This window comes from Rhopilema esculentum, unplaced genomic scaffold (assembly GCF_057945365.1).
Source record: "Rhopilema esculentum isolate cy_ngs unplaced genomic scaffold, ASM5794536v1 HiC_scaffold_36, whole genome shotgun sequence".
NCBI lineage: Eukaryota > Metazoa > Cnidaria > Scyphozoa > Rhizostomeae > Rhizostomatidae > Rhopilema > Rhopilema esculentum.
The window spans coordinates 1853264-1875178 of NW_028300847.1; the positions used below are offsets into that span (position 1 = coordinate 1853264).

General features: G+C 36.6%; 2 protein-coding genes across 2 annotated transcripts; both read left to right on the forward strand.

The window, feature by feature from the left end:
* The first annotated feature begins 693 nt into the window (after nucleotides 1-693).
* On the forward strand, nucleotides 694-4590 carry LOC148957215 (uncharacterized). The gene is made up of 5 exons (XM_089115730.1): nucleotides 694-950; nucleotides 1356-1714; nucleotides 2307-2521; nucleotides 3477-3892; nucleotides 4313-4590. Exons 1-5 carry the CDS (start codon nucleotides 709-711, stop codon nucleotides 4401-4403), a joined length of 1323 nt encoding a protein of 440 aa, XP_088971856.1. The 5' UTR covers nucleotides 694-708; the 3' UTR covers nucleotides 4404-4590.
* A 3538-nt stretch (nucleotides 4591-8128) lies between these two features.
* LOC148957216 (all-trans-retinol 13,14-reductase-like) lies at nucleotides 8129-17984 on the forward strand. The gene is made up of 8 exons (XM_089115742.1): nucleotides 8129-8452; nucleotides 10298-10969; nucleotides 11830-11975; nucleotides 12577-12871; nucleotides 13137-13279; nucleotides 15119-15292; nucleotides 16111-16359; nucleotides 16894-17984. Exons 1-8 carry the CDS (start codon nucleotides 8263-8265, stop codon nucleotides 17038-17040), a joined length of 2016 nt encoding a protein of 671 aa, XP_088971868.1. The 5' UTR covers nucleotides 8129-8262; the 3' UTR covers nucleotides 17041-17984.
* Nucleotides 17985-21915: the final 3931 nt, after the last annotated feature.

The window sequence follows — 21915 nt, forward strand, 5'->3', positions numbered from 1 at the left end:
CAGATATTGCTCAGCTTTTTCATAGCATTGCATTTTACAGAGTTGGAATTTTTAGTCCAAGAATCATATTTTCCATAGATTACGTTGGCTTATCATTTTCATTTGCAAATGTGCTTTTTTGAGATTTGTCTTCAAAACTCTCAACTTGCCAACAACTTTTTAAGAAACAGTCATTTCTGGCCTGTTATAATGGAAACAGATTTTGCAAAACGGAAAAAATTGCTGGTTTTTCAAGAGCTGCTTGGGAAAAGCTGCTAAGGGATTCTGTTTACGATTAAGGGTAGCATAACCAAAGTTTGATGGATAGTTGTTTTCGTGTTCAAAGTTTTGTCACGAGAGTAGTACGCTCCTAAAATCTACAACTGAATAGCAAAAGTTTCTTAAGGCGATTTGTTTCTACAAACGTATTGAATCACAAGCTCCGTTCGCACAGTATCGCTCTCTCTGTCAACCGATACGCACTGGCTATAAATATTTAACAGGCATTAGAAGCGCAAAAGCCAGGGAGCATTATAGATACCCGTGGAGAAAAGTTAATTTTAAAAAGCAATGTTTTTGTAGTTTTACTCTTCGAGAAAGTTTTTCTACGATGTGAAATGCTTAAATCACTGTTTTTGCTTGGTACAACAATTTTTAATCATTTTTCATATCAGGCGACAATATCATGTCCTATATATCATATCTTTGTAGACTTAGAAAGACTGAAAGATGCTTTTCTACGTGAGTCTTCTGTTTTTGGCTTGTGTGCAAGCTATTTGTGTTGACAAAGGCGAGCCAAGAAAAATTATACAGGTCAATGGCAGATTCATTGGAGTTGGAATGAACAACCATCTTTATATGAGAAGCACGACTTCCAGAAGTAAACAATGGATTCTTGTTCCTAACAGCTGCTGCGTCACTCAGATTCATCTTTTGAAGAACGGCAACATTCTTGGTGTTGGATTAAACAGGTGACGTCACTTACTTCAGCGTCTTATTGGATTGTTGAATAATTTCCTTAATTGAATTGAATTGAATTGAGCTGAGCTGAACTTTTGAACTAATCACAGGAAACCCCCCTTCGCTAGTTGTAGCGGGTAAGGGGGTTACTGGCTCAAATCATTTACCTAAAAGGAATGTTGTGTACATTCCTAACTTGTGGAATGAGTTTATAAGTTTATCGAGTTTAATGAGTAGGCCACCTTTTCTTCTTCTATCTTTTTTCTTTGAGTTGGTGTAGATAGAAGGTAGATAAGTAAGAGTATGGTATTGCAAAATATTTTTCAGGTCATACTTTTAGATAGTTCACAACTTTCTACATATCAGGCTATTTTTTAGGGTAACAGTGTACTAATAAATCTACTTTTTTTCAACAGACACATTTACATAAAAAGAAATTTGTTCGGAAGATGGTCTCTTGTTCCAAACTCGTGCTGCGTGAAGGATGTTACAACATTTAGGGCTGAAAAGTGCAATCGAATGACCATCGTCGGAGTTGGTATGAATGGCAAACTCTACTCAAAGAAATCACTTAACAGTCGTTGGGAAGGCCCATATCCGCATTCAGGTACTGTCAAGGCCGTGGCAGGAGTAACGGGTAGGTTATACGGTGTCGGTATGGACAACTTTATATACCGAAGAGAGGGCCTCGCTAGCAGATGGAGAAAAATTCCAGGCTCTTGCTGTGTCAAAGACATTGAGGTGCGAGATGACGTCAACAAGCATTTTACCTATGGTAAGTAAAATTACATCTGAAAATCATTTTTTTAAATAATCTTATCTTGAACATGATTCTCGTCATCTTTTGAATTAATATCATCAAACATTTTAATTCCAGTGATGTGCAAATTTCTTTGATTGTCTGTCGACAGTGACGCATTCTGCTTAATACCTTATACGCATCAATTCTTAAGCATTAACGTCAGTTAAATTTCAAACCAATCCAAATTTATGTTTTATATTCTCAATGCAAAGTCTTTTGATTATAAATACAAATTAAGGTTTTTCAAATGAATAGGACACTGGGATATGTCGTTCAAATTTAATTTGCAAATGACAATTTAAAGATTTCAGTATCTATAATTTAATCTAACAAATATTTTTCCTCATATCATATACGAGGAAAATAACATATATAACCTATATATATTTTAATCTAACATATAATTCTAACATATATTTGTGAAATGATTTGGTTTATATCAACCCCTTCAGCAATATCTTTATTTACTCTATTTTATCTCTTCAGCTAGGCCTTGCCTGCAGTTTACAGCTGACTTAGAGTTCCTGATTTTCTTCATTAAAACCTTTAAATCTTTTTCATCCAGCCGTTGGAATGAACAACAAACTGTACTCAACTGTTCTTGCCAATACCCGCAGAGTTAGATGGGCTTTCCAGGGCCACCATACATGTTGTGTAAAATCAATACAAGTGAAGAGCAGACGTGTACCAGTCAAAATTGTAGGAGTTGGTACGAACAGAGAGCTGTATTTCAAGCCAAACGACCGTGCTCCATGGTTTTCTGTTCTCAGCAGTGGAAAGGTGAGTTGTCTTTTTCAGAACTTTAGTCTCAACTGTTCAACTGTTTAGTGAGACTGATAAGGAGACGAGATTTAAAGATTTTTGCTATTCTTGGCTTTTGTTGCTTGAGGTCATCAGTACAGAATCTGTGGAAGAACAATGAAATATTTATTTTCAATTCCACACTTGAATATTTTTTCAATTTGGTTCTTTCTTTGGATTCTTGAGAAAAAATATAAGCTGCTTTGCTGCACTAAATGTGCCTATTTTAAAAAAACTGTATTTCAAGCCACTTCCAGAACATCTTCGTTTACATCGTGTTGTAAGAAATGACAAAGAAGAGTGTTTTTCTTTTACACCGAAACTACCATTATTGTTTTTGAATCAGCCAAATTTATCCAGTCTCTCCTACGCAGTAACTTATATTCTGTCCAGTGGCGGAAATTATGGGGGTTGGGGGGGGCTCGGGCCCCCAAATCGGGCTTTTGTCGGATAATTGACAACCGTTTAACGTGTCAAAATTACTCCAAGAAATAATTCTGAAAAGGAATTTTAAGCTAGTCTAAGGGGCGTAATTGCCAAATTTTCTGCTCGCTTCGCTCGCACGTGATCTGCATTTTCCCTTTTTACCCCAGGGGCCTCTATAACTTCTCTGTGCCCTTTTTGCAAAAGTATATTCGGTCGACCTCTTGTACCATCAATTGTCTTAGATGAGATATCGATCTTGATATCAAAAATCATAAACGGATTGTTCTTCTTGCTATTTAGTTATGGTGTGGTCAGGAAAGATTTCCCGACCACAGAAAGGATCCCGTCAAAAATCACCTATTTTTATCAAATGTGCAGTTTCTTTAAAATTGAACATGATCCAAGATGTTATCTTGTCGGAAAATTGTAGGCCTGGCCACCGCCCCCCTCCCCCCCCTAAATGAAAGCCTGAATTTCCGCAACTGATTCTGTCAATGTGCTATTCCAGGTAACAAGCATCACCCTACTGAAAAACAAACAACTCGTTGGGATTGGAATGGATCACAAAATGTACACCAGGTCGTCAGTGGATAGCAGCTCATGGCGACAGGTTTCGCGCTCCTGTTGCGTCAAATCAGTCGTACAGTTACGCAGTGGGCGCGTCATTGGAGTAGGAATGCGCAATAGACTTTGGCAACGAGCTGGTGTTAATGGCATATGGAGGCTGATTGGAAGATCTGGCTCAGTGACGAGAATAACTAAAACAAGCAGAGATGCAATTGTTGGCATCGGGATGAACAAGAAGTTGTATATCAGAAGAAGTTACAACTCCAAGTGGAGAGGACCTTTGAGAAACAGTGGCCAAGTCGTTGATATAAGCATAGGGTCTGATGGATTTCTCTATGGAATTGGCCTGAACAAGAGGTGAGTTACTCAGGAAAGCCAGTTTGTTCCCAATTTTAGTCGTTTCTTGAACTTTCATGAACTTTCCTGGCATCAAAGCTCCATAAATATTCATTGTCGTTTTTTGTCTGCTTTGAGAATTCTATTCTTTAAGAAAAATGAGATTCTCTTTAACATGTATAATGAACATAGACTTACGAGCCTGGGAGTACAGGATCTGATGTACCTACTTTTCCAAAACAGAGGTAAAATGCCCATTTGTAGCTGACGGAGATGTACTTTTCTGCTTACATGTGCCCTTCGTCCTATTTTTGAAATGCTTTAAATCTGGCCAAATTTCACGGCATTCTTGTAAACTTAAGCTATGAAACTAGGTTAAAAACTATTTTCATTATCATAAATTTTCATGTGATAATAAATAAATCTGTTTCTTTTTTCTAGAATATACAAGAAGACTAGCAGGAATCTTGAATCACGATGGCGTCTTCTACGTCACCACAACTGCTGCGTCATTGGCCTTGCTGCTATTTAAGCCATAAGTTCAGTCAATTGACTCTTGTTTTTATCATTTCGCAAGTAACCAGCTGAAGCTTGGCCTATGCCAACTTTGGCAATGGCTGTTGTAGTACCACTATAATTTGGTACTAGAAATATAACTAATCTTTTAATTTAATTTTCACGAAATTTTAATTTCATCACGAAAAGAATGAATTAAACAACTTAATGTTTTTTCTCGGCTGCTGTCCTAAATTCTGTTTCAACGATTAGAAGACCAAACTAATACAGTAGTTGAGAGTTTCCAGGGTTTCAGATTTTGAGTTTTGCATCATTTTGGCAGAAGGCATTTTTCACAGGTCACTAGTGAAATGAAAAAAGGAATTTATATTTCTGGCTATTTTTTCATTAGTTTCCAATTCGCCAAGCATCATTGTCGTAATGCACACGAGTCCAGTCCAATATGGCGATAAGAAAATTAATTTCTATTCGCGTCAAAAAAGGATTCGATGCTTAAGTTTTCAAGCTTTTTTCGCTAAATTTACCACGACTCTAAATTCAATAGCAGTCGTGAATTTCAATAGCATCAGAAGAAAAACAATTGCTTATGCTATCATGAAGCTTGAGCGAAGAATTTCTGTAACATAACAGGGACTAATCCAGTGTTGATTTGTCCAGAAATAGTGGTTCTTGAAGTCAAGAATGTGTTTTCGCTCTAGGAAGGTGTTCAGGCCTCATTTGCCAACAAAGTTGGTGGGACAACTTTCATTTCAACAAGATTGAATATTTACCGAAAAAGCACCCACATATGGCTAGAAATTCTCGTTTTTGAGATGAAACGTTGTTCAAAGTTGCATTTTACAGTAGCTCAGCCAATTTTGAGGCTCGTGTTTCTATAAAATTGTTTTTATAAAAAGCAAAGAGCGTATTTGATACACCTCACATCAGTTACTATAGGATTTGTGGAATGCATATGACATTGTAGATAGGAAAATTATGTCAAAAGAACTCTATGACTCAACTTAGACTTTTGCAAGGTACTATTTAACCACAATTGGTTTTATGGGCTAAACAGTCCCATAATATTGAAACAGAAAGGTTGTTTCTTGATCAAACTGAAAGATGCAGAAAATCACCTATGCTGGCTCATATGAAGGAGAAATTAATGAACTGAGAAAGGATGCTACAAGATTTAACAAAAGAATGAAATTTGTACACCACGAGCACAACTACCAGAGACGACAAAAATGGATGTCTGCAGCATAAAAGAATGATAAACCCTTGCGAAAAATTCCATGAAGTATTAGCTAGAGGCGAAACAACTGCTAAACAAGGCACATTGCAAACTATTTGGTATCAAACCAAAAAGCAGAATTTCATCATGGCATCATTATAATGTAAACAGATGAAAATATCTTACACTAGACAACATAAGAAAAATGAAAGATGTTTATGAATCAAAGAACACTATCTTACAGATTATCAAAAGGAATTATAGGCGCAGACTTTCTCTTGAGACGATTTTTATCCATGAAACTAAGAATGTGAAAAATTAGTCTAACAAATCGATAGCCAAATTCCTTATTTCCCAGAGGGGCTAAGCCCCCTAAATTTTTTTCAGGGGTCAAGCTAACAATAAACATAACATGGACTGTTGAACAATTAAGAGAAAAGAATTTGAAGCAAATTTCAGAACGAAGCATTTTGGACAATATTGTGTGCATAACTTGCTATTCAGGCTAGCAAATTACAACTGAGAAAAATGCAAGAAAATGTTGCTAAAAACAAAAGAGCTACTAGTCATAAACGTGTTTTGTTGGAAAAGGTTTTTTTTATAATTGGCATACCAGTGACAGAAAAAAGATGAAAGGCAAAATAATGTCTCAGAATTCTCGGAAAGTCCAAAGTGAGCCCCTGTTGGTACATCTCAAGGTAGTCAGAAATTTTTTTATTCCTAGTTCCTTAGATAGTGAAAATATGCTACCCTTTTATGAACCCCCTAAATCCTTTCTGTATCAAAAAGAATGTAGGGTGACGAAGCCATTTCCCCAAATCTTTTCAAGGAGCTTGAGCCCCCAGGCCAATGCATTCCCCAAGGTTTTTTAAAGAAAATTTAGAGTTGCACAATTCTCTCGGTGACACTGAAAATATACATGTTTTATTGCCATGCATGTGGGAAATAAAACGTATAAAGAAAATTTTTCCTAATAGATTTATTATGTAATATCAGTAGATTCTAACTTAACTTGGAAGCAAAAATATAAAGTACTCTAAAGTAGAAAACCAAACTTTTGAAAATATAGGAACAGTCAGTGCCGGATTTAGAGGGGGGAGCAATTAGGGACAGTTGCCCCTCCTTCACCGAGTTGAAGCATGTCTGGCACCCCTTTTTCGAAAACTGTGCGCCCCTTTTGAAGAATGAGAATCAGGTTTCTGAGACTTAAAGGTTAATTTACTTCAAGGATTACCTCAAAGAATGCAACAAATATTGTGAAAATTCCCTTACAAGGTGAATGGAGAGCCTTCTGTCAGTAGTTAGGGCCTGAAATTGTTGTGTACAGCATACAGTCGTCGCCAATTTCTGAAAATTTTTCAGCGCCCCCACTACCAACTGCCCCTCTTTCAAATTTGCTCTGGATCCGCCCCTTCGAACAATTGCAAGTTCTTGGTTATATCGAATAACAAGAGACCAACATACAGAATCTTGAACAACAAAATTGTGTTTGTGGAACGACTTTAAAAAGTGTTGTATTTTCTTTAAAACATTTCAAAATCGTCTTTATTTTTCGAGTTTATGCCAATTAGACGGTGCGATACTAATGACAATAAAGCAAGGTATAAATAGCAATTGCACTTTATAAGTAAATGTTGGATTGCCTCTTACTTATTTTTGTCTGTGTCGTTTAGCCAAACAACTGAAAAATTTCAATTCAAAACTGGTGACATGATTTATTTTTGTCCTTGATTTTTTCAATATTGTTTTTTCAAGAGGTTAAAAAGGGGTCCTGCTTTGAAGCTATCAATTTCGTGCTTCGTGTATGCGTGACTAAAAAAACGAATTAAAGACTATTTTTATAAGCATTGTATTTTCTCACCATTGAATGTTTTCTTTATCTTTCAATTTCTATATACCAAAAGATGTTTGCTTAATTTTGGCGTCATCTTTGTAAGTTTGTTGTGTTTCATCATTTAAACTTTTGTTTGTTTTTGTCTGCAATAAATTCCTGAATTTTTTGTTTATTAAAGTAAAATTTTAGAACTGCACGAAAAGTTTTAAGAACTGCACTTTTTGTGTTGAATTGCACATTAAAAATCCCTGGAGTACCCCCGTGCCTTCTAGAAGAGTCCGCCCAAGATGTGCCTGTCTAATCATTTTTCGGCCTGAACCGGGGCCCATAAATCCGTTCCGCGGCCCGGGCTTGGCCTGCAATACTATTGTAGTAATTTCGTGTTAATGTTATGATGTTAAATTACTAGAAAATCATCTAAAGCTACTAGCTCGTTTGAATTACTTTTGATTTTTCATATAGCCATAGCCCCAAGGTCAGTGACCCCTTGACCCCTTCCCCTGAGCACTGCACCGAGCACGTTTAGAAAACTGTGAGGACGCTGGATTGGCGCTTTATGGCGGGAAACTATGTTGCGGGTGATCGCACAGAAACAAAATGGGGATTCCACCTGGTAATGAAATGGGCGTACAAATGTATATTTACCTTGACTTGCAGGTTCACAAACCACCCTTGTCATGCTTATTAGCGCCTATTGTATAGGTCTGCGGCATATTTCATGCCCTTCGATCAATCGAAAGATTTATTTGTGAAGAAGGAGGGTACCTCCCGTTTTGTAACGAACTAGTCTTCTGCTTGACTTGTTGGTAACACAGGCAGAATAGAGGAATGGCGTTGCTGGAAATTGCAGGAGGGATCTTTTGCTTTCTTGGTTTTCTTGTTTGCGTATTTTGGCTTTTGATAGCACCACCGCACCCAAAGAAGAAGAGGGCTGTCGACCCAAAGCTTGACTTGATCAGAAATCGCTTCACTACTTCGAAGATCCCAAGCAATGTCGATGTTATTGTCGTCGGATCAGGTAAGTGATTCATCAAAGACAATTTTTGAAATTATCAAATTTGTTTTTTAAACTGATGAGCGAAATCAACCCTAAGCCTGCACGTTTTGGAATTGAAGGGGCGTGCCTTAAATCGGTCTTCCACAACAGATATTGGGAGAAATAATCAACGCTGTCGTTTATTGTTTATAAATTCTGTTTAAGATCGACACAAAGTTTTGTCAGTTAGAAGTCGATTGCTACATTGGGTATACCTTCTTTCACTATGCCTTTGTTTGGCTTAAAGATTTCAAGGTTGAAATTAAAAATTTAGCCACCAGCCCCTTTTGAAACAAGGCTAGACCTTTGACCTTTCAATCCAAAGTACAGTTTCCAAAATACATTAAAAATGGAACGTTTTTGCAGGCAGGACAGACACGTATCTATCTGTCGAAAATGTAAATTACCTGCAGCAGATGTTTCGTGCGGAGTGTTTAGTTGAAATCAGTTTTGATTCATAAAACTAGCCGTGTAACCTTTTCTCCGTGTGCAACATTTGCGCGGACTGGGTGACGGATAAATTTTGTGTTTACTTTCAACAGCCCGGTGTGCGCTAGGTAGAAAGTATTCTAAATCTTTCGTGCAACGCATGTAATCGAAAATATAATCATTATTTTAATCCAAAAATAGAATTCAAATTCACTCTCTTTTACAAATATGCAGTAGGCCTATAACGGATTGAAAAATACCCATCTGACTATTTATGACACGAGTGTTAATAAAATGGCAGCAGCTATGCCTGGCCCCGGCTTTCCACCAATACTTCCGAATGCTTCCACCCAGAACTTTCTTAAATATCTGATAACAGAGGCTGTGAATGTATACATTTGTTTTGCTTCACGCAGTCTGGCACATAGATTTTGTCACTTAAGTTTGTTACATATTTGTCACTCAACATAATCAGAATTGTGGCAATATCGGTATCACATCTCAGTCATGTGCTTCTGAGATACCAATTTCTTTTTCGGTGATATTATGATCGAAACTTTGAAGCTGCTTTAAAAAAATCGAATGTTATGTCTGTTGTGACATGTGCCCCTATCCTGAATTAAGATTATCACCTCGACTACTAGATTAGGTACCGGTTGATTTCAATTTTCATCCTATGAACGATTCAAAATCGCCATGTTGTCTTGTTGTCTTGCTATGATAAAGATATCTTTTGTAATTATTGGTAGTCAAAGGGTGTCACCAGAGAGCTAGCAGGAAAACGACAGGTCTTTTGAACTTCGAAATAAACAAAACTATAGAGAATCAACTCGGTGATCCAATGCAAAGGAGAAATACTAAAATATTGAACACTTTTTTCGGATGCTACATAAGACAAAGCCCTTTCTTTCAGAGAGCAGATACTTTTCCCAGCAATTTTTTAAGAAGGTTGATGTAGTGTCCCTACTTGATAGTGGTATACAAGCAGACATTAGAGATCGGTTGTGCAATGACATTGTCCCTTAATTGTCCCATAATTTCATTTATACAGCATTCATGGTAATTTTCCTCTAATAGTTTTTGCATTAGAACACCTTCTCACTGATTCTTTTTTCAACAGGGTCTTGTAAAGCATTGTAAAATATCTCTAAATACAAATATAAGTTATAAAAAAAATATTTGACTTGTAGTAACTTTCTCACCTTTCACAAAAAAGAAGTTTTTGTTTTGATGTTACAAATAAAGTGACCACAGAATATATGTTGTAACCTATACATACACATTCATGAAATCATGCCAGCTTTCATAAATTGGCCAAAGTGCATTTTAGTATAAAACAAAATGCTACCAGTAGAGTTGTATTTATGTAATATGCAAAAATTTCTGTCTAATTTTAAGGGATTGGTGGTATGTCTGCTGCCTCTGTTCTTAGCAAGCATGGGAAAAAAGTTCTGGTGCTAGAAAGGCATGACAAACTTGGTGGCTGCACACATACATTCAGTTGGTCAAGCAGTAACCTTGACGGAAGTGGGTTTAGCACTTGCGAGTTTGACACAGGATGTCATTACTGTGCAGTTGATATGTCCTTTGATACTGCACGCTCTGGAGCAATTATGAAGTATGTGACAGATGGTGAAGTGAAATGGAATGACCTTGGTGATCCCTATGACTGCCTTGTACTTCCACATGACCCAAGAGTCGACAAAGGTTGCCCTAATAATGACAGCTATGATTTTCTTCAGGGGGCTGAGAGGCTGATTGAAGAGATCTCCCAGAGGATTAACCCTGATGAGCCAAAGTTGAAGCCAAGGTTGAAGAGATTTCTAGAATTTTGCCGTGTAGCACACAATACAATTATACCTCTGTATCTAGTACGCTTGTTTCCCAGATGGCTGGAAGGGCTGCTGGAGCCACTGTACAATTCTTTTTTCAAGTATGGCAAAATAACAACAGGCTACACTCTTGATGGCATGCTGTCACATGGGTTCACTGAAGATGAAATTTTGCAGCACAAGGCTCTTCCCAAAGAAGAGGAAAAAGGGCTTGAAAATACCTGGAGACGTTTAAAAGGTAATGAATAATTTATAAAAATTAGTTAAAAAGTTATATAATCTATCAAAGTAGTAGCTACAAGCAGGTGTCAAAGTTTTTGTTGTTGATCCTCAGGCTAGCAGCCTTCATGAGACTTTCATCATATTTGAATCTTGTGTACCATCTCAGGATTCATTCAATTTGCATAAGCTTGTGGTATTTCTTCTTATATTTCATTTGTTTGACGATCTGTCACATTTCATAATAATGTATATATAGTAATTTTGAAGTAACTGTGTTAAAGTTTGTTGATGGTCCATTGATGGCTGTCACTAAAGGGGTTGCATTGGGTGCAGCTACCTCCTGGGACTAAGTCACTCAGCAAATTCAGCAAAATTAGGACTTAGTTAACAAATCTCCATAAGTAGCAATAAACTTACAACTGAAAAAAATATGTTATAATAAAAAATAATACATGAGGTTTCAAGATCTTACTAAAAACAAAGAAAAATGAATTTATTTTTATGGAAGTACTTTGCAGCTGCTCATGGCCATGTATTAATACAACCAAACAATGCTCTTGTTACGCCAATACCACACCTATTACTCAGCAAATTCAGGGCCTGGGCCCTGGTATCATTGCCTTGGCTGCCCCCCTTTGGTGGCAGCCCTGCTTGCACCCCACTGTTCAGGTGGCTTGGTGACCCTGGGTCCATGCTATACCAAGATCCACATTTTTGGCCACATTTCAAAGGGGTCCCATTGCTAACTTAATCTTTATTCTTGTGATTTTCCAGTTCTTTTTTATTATAATACTCAACATGAAACATAACTGAACATTTTTTGAAAATTTTTTGGGCTGCCCATTTACAGGTTCCATTTCAAATCTCCTTTTTCAGGGGTAATGGTTCATCCTTTGGGAGATTATGCCTGTCAACCAAGAGATTCATCAGTAGTTGCACATTCCCTCACAGCTTGGTATTATATGAATGGTGCTTCATATACAAATGGAGCAACTCAGTCCATTTCTGAAAGCGCAGCCAAGGTACCAATTTTTCTAAAGTATTTATTTATAGTAACATGTTTTCTTTCTTTAAAGTAACTTAAGATCTAAATGTTTTCGCAGTCTGAAATTCTTAGTGCTATGAACCTATATTTTAACCTGTATTCATGACTTAATAATTGATTCTTGAATTGAGTTTAAGGAAATATTTCTTTTTGACTATATTAGTTTTTAGCTAAAGTTTTGGCAAATATGCTATCACGTTGATGGATTCTCGAAAAGGAAAAACATTCTTTTTTGACTAGTTTCTTCCTTTGAGGAAGCTATAAAGAAGGTAAAAGAGGTTTAGGTTGACACACTGGCATTATCCCAGCCAACTGAATTCTTTAAAATAGTTCTACATCTTATTTTCTTTCCCCGTGTCTGAATGAGATCAACCATGATTTTCATGTTCGTGCAAATAGGCTAACTTTGTTGTATTTTCCTTGCTTCCACAAATTTGATATTTACACCTTTCTGTATGGTTTAAGCTTTTTGAAGCAATACCATGTTTGAAAGAGGGATTGCATTGTCCATCAGGATCATAGATACTTTCTTATCTCATGGCTTAGTCCCATTCTACAGAACGTGTTGTCTAATGCAGGTTGTTTATGAATATGGTGGCGAGTGTCTAGTGAATGCCCACATTGACGAAATTTTGATCGAAAATGGACGTGCCGTTGGTGTCCGGGTCTGCAAGGCCACGTCAATAGAACCGGGTTCGGAAAAGAAACCAAACATGATAGAAATCCGGGCTCCAATTGTCATTAATGCGACTGGCATTCATAACTTGTACAACAAGCTACTTCCGCAAAATTTACCTCTAGTTAAAGAATTCAAGGAAACAAACAAGATGATACCATCATATGGTCATATGTACCTTTTTGTTGCTATTAAAGGTATGATTCTTATTATAACCATTTTTGCTCCAATGAAAGCATTGGTGTATTTCCCGTTACTATTGTAATTATATACAGTGGATGAGCTTGCTTCAGAATACCTTCGCTTTTGCTGCTTTATAAAATACTATCGATTATAGATACAGCTATAAATATCTTCTTCTTGTTCCTGGTTTTATCTAATAAAATACACATTCTATTAAATATCGGTCTAACAACGGGCAAAATTACAACAAGAATAATCTTTGTGAATTGACTGTTCCAGGTGATGCGGACGAGGTTGGAATCCCGAAGACAAACACTTGGTATTTCAATGGCTATGACACCGATGAATGTTTTGATAAGTATTTTGAGAACCCCACAGATCACAAACCGCCCACCGTGTATCTTGGGTTTCCTTGTACCAAGGTAAGCTGGTCATCAACTTGTTCTAAATATGTTAGATACACCATTTATTCACTACGTAAGTAGATATTGCAGACATCTATTGTTCATGATTAACAAAATCTCTACTAGACGGCGCAATAACAGGATACCAACTGGCAGCAGCAGCGTTACTTAATCGGTGAATCACCCTCTTTCTTCCCCCTCTTTCCCCCTTTAGCTATACAGTAAAACCTGTTTAAGGCGGACAACTTAGGGACAAAAGAAGCAAGGTATTTACTTGAGCAAGGTAAACACCTTGCCTCTGGTTAGAAATTGCTTCGGGTTAGAAATTGCTTGCAAATATTTATTGAAAAGGGACAACAGGGCAGTAAAATGGCTACTGAAGAAGATATACAAGGGATTGAACTTCATACTGAACTGGTAACGGTGAACAAAGAAATAGATTCGCGAAAACGAAAAATAGTTATGATGACAATTCGAAGGGAATGATGTAACTGTTTGTTTTCTCAGCTTAGAGAGAAAGGCAGTTTGTGCCTTACTGTAAAATGTCAAATTTTGTGCTTTCCAAAGTGTATTCTTAAACAAATTTCCACTTTTCTTTAGAATATCAGCCTTAAAGCGGCGTAACTCTCACGAAAATTTGCACTTTTAAGAATTAACTGTTTGCTATTATATTTACAAAAATAGTATTAAAGCAATGTTAGTTGAAAGATTTCCACCTAAGCGATCCAAAGTATCTCATCGGGAACGTTGTTTTCAAGGGAGAAGGGGATGCCACTGGAAATATGCAAAGTTTCGCATAGCTTCCTAAGGCATCGGAAGGCCGTTTGTTTCTTAACTAAAAACAGGAGAACAGCTTCAATGTCATCTTTTTCTATTTAATCATTCTGTTGAGGAGATTTCGGAAATGTAGGATCAAGAAACAAAGCATAAAGAGAAGAGTTATGTATTGTCGGTCTGCTACGAACACATGCCACCATCCTTTTTCTTGCTTCGTTCCTTTTAAAGCTTTGATCATAGAAACCGTTCTCTTAATAAGTAATAAGAAATCTTCAATGATTTATGATCGGTCTAGCTAGATATCAACACTAAACATCTGCTTACTTATCCAAAACGATAGACAAAGTCCCCGAAAGGTTAATTACAAAATAATCCTCTCTTCTGTGTAGTTTCTCATCTTTATTTCTTGCAAAAATTTGGAACGACAACACTTTGCTTGGCCCTTTTAACAAGGATTTGCTCTGTGTTGAAATTCGTTTCTATTGCAGTGTCTGGAAAACCTATATGGTATACCAAACGCTTGGACTGTGTTCGATTTGTCGGAAGAACTTTGCCAAAAAAACCCAGAAAACCACATATCAAACCACATACAGACATAACACGTTAAAGCTATTACAAAGTATCAAAACATTATGAATATGGTCTCTATTCCAATGTCGTAGTCATAGAAAGTCATTAAATTTTTATGTCAAATATAAATCCAATCTAGGAATGTTTCTTTAAAATTTAGAAAAACACCTTCCTGTCTGTAAGCTCAATATTATAAAGACAATTTTGCAAAAACGAGCAATTTTAAATGACCCTGAAATTGCCTAGCCTATTCTACTTGAATCGCTTTTAGCAAAAAATGATGACAAAGGCTCCTCTTACTCATTTGGAAATGGACCTCTCTCACTCATTAAGAAAGAAGAATGATATTTAAAAGTGAATTTTTGATATAAACTTATGCACCAATAAAATTGATAGACTTAGAAAGAAATTTAATGAGAACTTGGGGGCGATCTGTTTGATTCCTTTATAGTGGAGAGTCTTGAACTTTTTTGCAGGTGATAGTAAATGCAATGCGTCTTGTTTTTGTAGGACCCGACTTGGAAGGACCGCCATCCCGGAATTTCTAATTGCATCCTCATATCTGATGGAAAGTACGAGTGGTTCGAGAAGTGGGAGGATCTTAGAACGCACAAAAGAGGGGATGAATACGACCAGCTAAAGGAAAAGTTCGCTGCCAAGTTACTCGACGTTCTCTATTCCAAGGTGTGATCAATACCTAAGTATTAGAATTCACCGCCATACTTTTGGTCCAGATATTTTCATCTTGGTTCTTTCTGTATTGTAAACTTTTTTACGATACAAAGTTTGATAACTTATAAGGAACTGAGCCCGAAACTCGTAACCGGTGAAAAGTTCATCTTCCAAAAGTTCATCACGCTCAAATACTTCAAGATATTTTAACTTTTTTCGAAAATAGATTCAAGGAATTTCCCCACCTACCTCGGGACAATTCCTTCACACTTTTAAAAAACAATCTTGAGTTTGGGCGTGGTATTTAGATTTGTTTTCTATTCTATGGGATGATGATTATGACCATTAATCATCATCATCATAATTGTATTTATTGGATCATTTCATGTTCGAAATGGAGTTGTTTTTTATCACTTCTATTTTGTAGTTGAATAGCTTATAATGTAAAAAAATGTAGTGGTAAACAGGAGACATTCAGACTTTCAAGATTCCAAAAGCATCCACCTTCCAACTCTAGCTTCTTCGTCCCTTTTGATGAGGTCAAAGTGACTTTTGATATCTAAAAAGTTCCCCCTGAGTAAGTTTCCTCTCCAAGCAAGAACGAGAAAATTGCTTGATAAATTGTCGATTATATAGTGGGGTTTTGAAGTCGTATAGGTATGCTATTTGTGGATAATTTTTAGCATTATTTTTCTGCCCTCATCCAGTACTCACAAACACTCTGATGGATCATAGATGAACAAAACTTCACTTAGGCACGATTCATGCGTATTACTTTCGTATCAGTATCTTGCACTGGCACATTTACATACATTTCGATCGTTTTTCAGGTACCACAAGTGAAGGGCAAGGTCCTGTGGTACGAGCTGGGAACACCGATATCAGACGCAACATTCTTGCACTCTTACAGAGGGGGTTCTTATGGTACTCGCTGCAATCTTGATTACTTTAGCAAGACCTCAATGCGCTGGATAATGAGAGGTGATACTGAGATTGATGGGTTGTACATGGCTGGCCAGGATGCTTGGACCCCAGCAGTTGCAGGTGCTATGTATGGAGGTCTTCTTGGCTCTTTGAAGGTATTTGAATTGATATTATTGGCTATCTATAGATTGGAAGGTCTGAATTGACCAATCAGAACGCTCAAATCTCATTTTCACTTGTAGTAACGTTTCTTCAATCGTTCCAAGATTTTCCACTGTCAGTGGTTGTGATTTCTTTGCCAATATCTTTGTTTCCGTTAATATTGGACTGATTATGGGGCAATTAAACCCAATTTATTTTATAAAAAAGTCCGAAGCCTCATGGCTCCATACCCAAATGAGCGTCGGTAGTTTATGTTACGTTTTCAGCATGGTCCCGTTCGGTTTTTGTTTCGCTGAGAAATCGCAATTGCTTGGTTCTGTTACAAAGCTGTTCCATTTGCTCCTGTGAACTGTTCCTTGTCTCAGAATAGTAAAGGGTGGGGCCAAGCGACCGATTCCAGCTACTGCCCAGGCTTTGCATTGCAGTCCTGCCTATGTTGCTCTTCTAATCAGATCTTCATTGAAAACTAGATTGTTTTCTAACACCTTAAGTTTCAATCTTGTCATAAAGGACGTTATTCCTTGTAGGTGATGGGATTCTTCCAAAGTCTGGGTCTTTTGCTACACATAATTTCGATACAGGCCAATGCAATTCAACGCAAAACTTCGTGGTCCTACCCGAAGAGTTTCGTGAGAGCTGTCCAGACATTCCTTGGAAAGCGTTTCATCAGATGAGCCACCCGCGAATGAATTTAGTTATCTTCAAATTGACTACTTCTTAGGTATATTCAATGCATTATGGGTTATTAAAAACGGGTCGCTTCTGTCGCAGCTGATGTATTGCGTAAGGATTTCTTTAGGGTTTATAGCAATCTGATTATCTTTTAGGGTTTTGTAGACGTATAGATCTGCTTTTTGCTGGTGATTTCTAACAGGATTTTTTCTTGCACTCCATCCTATACTAAGCACACATTATTAAAGGGCATATAGGAATTTAGCCTGTTTTTGGTATAATTTATTCAGACAGCTTCAGTATGATTTGAATGGTTAAGAGAACAAGGCAGAACAACCCCAATGGTTTACGCAAATTTGATCATAGCGGCTGATAATTTCTCGATTTAAATACAACCACCCTTAAACTGAAATCCCGATACTACGATTTCCATTGTCAAAAACTATCAATCAAATCGTTTGGTCTCATAGATGACGCCTTGCAAATTCTAGTAGGATTACCACTTTTATGTGAGCATTTTAAAGAAACTTTTCAGTGTCAAAAGGTAATAGATATTAATATAGAGAAGACCTCGTATTTTGAATATCATCGAAAGAAAGACACTACCTACTATCACCTTATTATCACCTGGTATAGTAATCTGTTCTTCCATTTTTCCAGATACTAGATTATTGACTAATAGCAAATCGAATATTCCTTAAAAGAGTAGTGGTGATTTATTTAGTTGCTCAATTAAATATCCACAATTTGTCCTTAGTAATGATAATGTTCCTCTTACACGCATTTCTGTCATAGACTGTCGTCATAATCTGTTTTGGTGTTATCATTTCGTGGTAATATAAACTGCTTTTGTTTGTTTTGTTTTGTAAGCCAATCTCTAAGCTGCAATTCGTGCGTATCTGATCAATGTAATAAGCTAGCTGTTGATATTTGCTGATATTAAAAGTTATTTGTCTGTGATATTGCAGTTAATATATGCATCACAAATCTTTTGTGTGGCTGTATTTGACCTCGTCTCTCAGCAGGCCAAGAAATATATTTCAAGTGAAGACTCGGAAAAGGTTTTTGATAGTAAAAAGTATCATTCATAAAATGAAATTTAGATCATGTTGGTGTTTAGATCGCTCGAAAGCAACATTTCAGTTATCATTTCACGGTTTTTATAAAGTATTTCAACCAAAGTCAAAGCACTCCCGTTTAAGATTTAGTACAAAGAGATTAGTTCATAGACATGTTGAGTTTATTATTAGTCCAAAGATAAAAGTGAGATTTGACAAGACCTCGCTTTTGCTTTTCAATTCTAGAAAAGCTTTTATTAGGCAAAAAATCGAGGCTTCTATGTATATGCCCATGGATCATAAGAATTCATTTGGTTGTGCCCACATCAACAGTTTCAAGAAAACGTTAGCATTTAAGGACGTTTGCCAAAATGGTCTGTACGGAACAGAAACAACTGAATTGGTTTAAGCTGAATTGTGTATTTTGAATTAACAATCCACAATCAAGCATTAATTTATCAGTTCCAAAGTTTCATTACTACGCTTTCTAATAAGACGTGGCCTAGGCACTAGAGTGTTTCTTTAATAAATGTTTTCCTTAATCTAAAAACAAAACAGCAATTACACTCTTTTTTTATAAGAACCAGTAAATTTAAGTTCAGGCTGACTGTTCTTAATTTTTTTCGAAAATCTGAGGCTGGATTGTTCTTAATTGTTCTTAAATTAAGAGGGTGTAAGCAGTGCTATTGCTAGCTTTTACGCTTTAAGGAGGTGTTCAGGCCTCATTTGCCAACAAAGTGAGTGAGACAGCCTTAATTTGCTGACAAATTTGAATATTCACCGAAAAAGCACCCACACATCGCTAAAAATCCTCGATTTTGAGAAAAAATGTTCAAAATCGCATTTTGCAGAAGCTCAGCCTCAGCCTGTTCCAGGGCCTAAAATAAGAAATTTTTACAGATCCACACTTTTTATAAAAATTGGGCGTGGTACTTTGCTGGGATTGGCATCATGGGGGTGGCAAATATAGAAACTGCCATCATAGTGCAAATAGCATGTTCTAATTGGGCAAATTCTTAAACGAATGAAGTAGCAAAAGCTGATTCTTTACATTATATGGATTGGGTTAATAAGAAAATTTGCTACATATAGCGATGTCTTGATATGTGAGCGGAAAGTTATCGAAAGAGAACTCTTTTTCTTGGTTTGTTCGGGTCTTTGTCAAAGTTATTTTTTTCCTTTCACCTTCAAAAACTCCCTATTTTTTGGTTTTTTGGAATCATATCTTTGCAGCTTTTCTCGGAACTCGAAACTTGCGAGAATATTAATTGCAATATTTATCTATTTGAGTAGTTTTCTAGAACTATGCTGCTTTCCCCACCTGCTTCTATCTTGTTATAGGTGGGAATCAGCCTCTCTGCATCGACAGAATTAGGGATTGCTGTGATGTCCGGGACAAAAGCTGGGTGAAGCTTTCTTAAGTCTTGTTTACTTATGGAAAGTTCTTAACTGCATTCAGCCCATCAAATTCTTTGCCATCAAATCTGTTCTTCAAAAATTGTTGATACTATAAACGAGAACCTCGTTACAGATGGCAAATAAACTCTTCTCTCACCGATGTACAAATTGTGCTTGTTTCTTCTTATTCTCTTTTCGCCCAGTTTGAAAGCATGATCTTTACCCCCATCTTGTTTGTAATGAATAAAAACCACGCACAAGATCTCAATTTTGGAATTACGCCAAATTTGTCATAAGATTGTGCTAGATTTACAAAAATTATGCTAGATTTCAAATCAAGGCAACCTTGCTCAAGAAAGAAGCTAATGCATGCTCAAAAAGGCAATTTAGATCCATGGTTTGATCGCCAAATTTCTCCATTTTGGCAGTTTCTCAAAACCCCTTGGCCGCCATAACTTGATTTGGCGGAAGAAGCAACATTTGGCTGAATTCTGGCAGCATGTTGCAAAAAACAACGAAAATGCAAAGGAAACAAAAATTTTTGCACAGATAATATGAAAAAAATTTTGAAATAATTTCAAAATTGCAAATGATGAATGATGAAACAAAGCAAAAGATAGCAGACAGTTTTAGATCAAAGCAAGTGCAAGCTTTTGTAACCTACAAAGCAAATTTTGATTACGGTATCACTCCCAATAATTAGCTTTTTGTATACTGCGTTTAGCTGGCTGCATTTGGCTGCCAACCACAAATATGTGGCTGTCAACCATTCAAAACAACTGGCAATATCCTGAAAGTGGAAAGTCACAATTTACTCCCAAAATGAAACCACAGATGCTGGTGTAAAGTGTTTGCATTTGGTAACAATAGACAATGGATCAATGGAAACAATGTTTCTTCTAAATAATATCAGAATTATGCCAGAGTTATGCTAGATTCTAAATTATTCTAGATTTTATGCTAAATGACGATTTTTGGCCAATTTCATGTTAATATTACGCTAGATCAGGTCACACTGGCACCAGCCCACAAGGGAGTGGCTGGAACGGACTAGCAGGCTTGCCCCTAAATTTTTTACGGCTACGCCCTTTGAAACATCGGAAACCACTCCTTTCAGAAAATATTTGATTTTTTCTGTCCTTATTCATAAACATAACGATTTAAAGAAGATTTCAATTAACATAAAAATACAAAACCGAGTTAGATAAAATACAAATTTATCTTTGATCACACAAGATAAAGCACCATCAAAAAGAACAAAAACGTGTTCCCAGAAGAACTGCTACTAATGCGTTCGTTAGAGTAAACTTTCAAAACATTTTCTAACCTATTATTGCAAAAAGTTGAGGAGGACTATAGTCCCTGTTGTGCAACATTCCCAATTGAATGTTCCTCCTAGCTACCACCGAGAGGCTTATCATCGTTCAGCTACTGTAGCCTTGAGAGGAATCTTTCCAATGTTTCTCCAATTTAAAAAAAAGCAAATTAAATTGAGATGATGTCTTGAAGTTAAAGGTGTATACAGAGTCCATCTTACTTCAAAATAGCACACAAAAATATCGTAAAGTGCAATTGATATTTCTCCGCATGTACTGAAACTTCGAGCTCTGAAGTTTCTTAATTCTTCTTTATTATCCATTGCTTATCTCTTATCGCAATTTTCTTATAAAAAATGAGTGCAATACACAAGGCTGGGATTGGGCATTCACTTCGAGTTGAAAAAATGTTCCCATCTCTTTCTTAAGCGTTTTGATTGGTATTTTATGCTGCACTTTTAAAATAATGCATTATTTACAAATCCACACTTTCTACAATTACAGGTCCACAATTTTAATTTACGACTCCACAAAGTGAGTCAGATCCACGCTTATTTTAGGCCCTGGCCTGTTCTTAATTTGTTCTTAACTTTTGACCAGTTTTGAGGCTCGTGTTCTTATGAAAAAAGTGTACTGCTATTTAGTGCTGAACACCGGAACACTTCTAAGTCGTTAGGATATTCCCCGGATCCTGCAGTGATATTTTGCAACCTCAGTTAAACTTGAAAATTTTATTTTCAAAATCGACAAATAGAAAGAAATAACTTCAAGTAGTACGTGCATAAGATCAGCCGGGAAATCTTCATTGACAAAGGCTAAGACTTGGAATGCAAATTGATCTCAGTCAGCTCTGCTAAATGAAACTCTACACCCATTTAAATTAATTCTAAACACCATTGCACTCTCAGAGCAAATAAAATGAATAACAAAAGTGATCCATATCCAGTGAATATAAGCATTTGATGCAGCCTAAATTATTTCTTTTCATTCAGCTTTCCACAAAAATTCTTAGAATACACATTTTTGTTAAATTCAAACCAGTTGTAGCCCATAATCCTTTCTTATTGACCTTAGATTCATTTCTCTCCTAGTGTTCTGCTAGACG

Coding starts and splice junctions, on each gene's coding strand:
- LOC148957215 (XM_089115730.1), top strand. CDS start 709: ATGCTTTTCTACGTGAGTCTTCTGTTTTTGGCTTGTGTGCAAGCTATT. Junction 951..1,355: donor CTTGGTGTTGGATTAAACAG/GTGACGTCACTT, acceptor TTTTTTCAACAG/ACACATTTACATAAAAAGAA. Junction 2,522..3,476: donor CTGTTCTCAGCAGTGGAAAG/GTGAGTTGTCTT, acceptor GTGCTATTCCAG/GTAACAAGCATCACCCTACT.
- LOC148957216 (XM_089115742.1), top strand. CDS start 8,263: ATGGCGTTGCTGGAAATTGCAGGAGGGATCTTTTGCTTTCTTGGTTTT. Junction 10,970..11,829: donor TACCTGGAGACGTTTAAAAG/GTAATGAATAAT, acceptor CTCCTTTTTCAG/GGGTAATGGTTCATCCTTTG. Junction 11,976..12,576: donor TTTCTGAAAGCGCAGCCAAG/GTACCAATTTTT, acceptor TGTCTAATGCAG/GTTGTTTATGAATATGGTGG.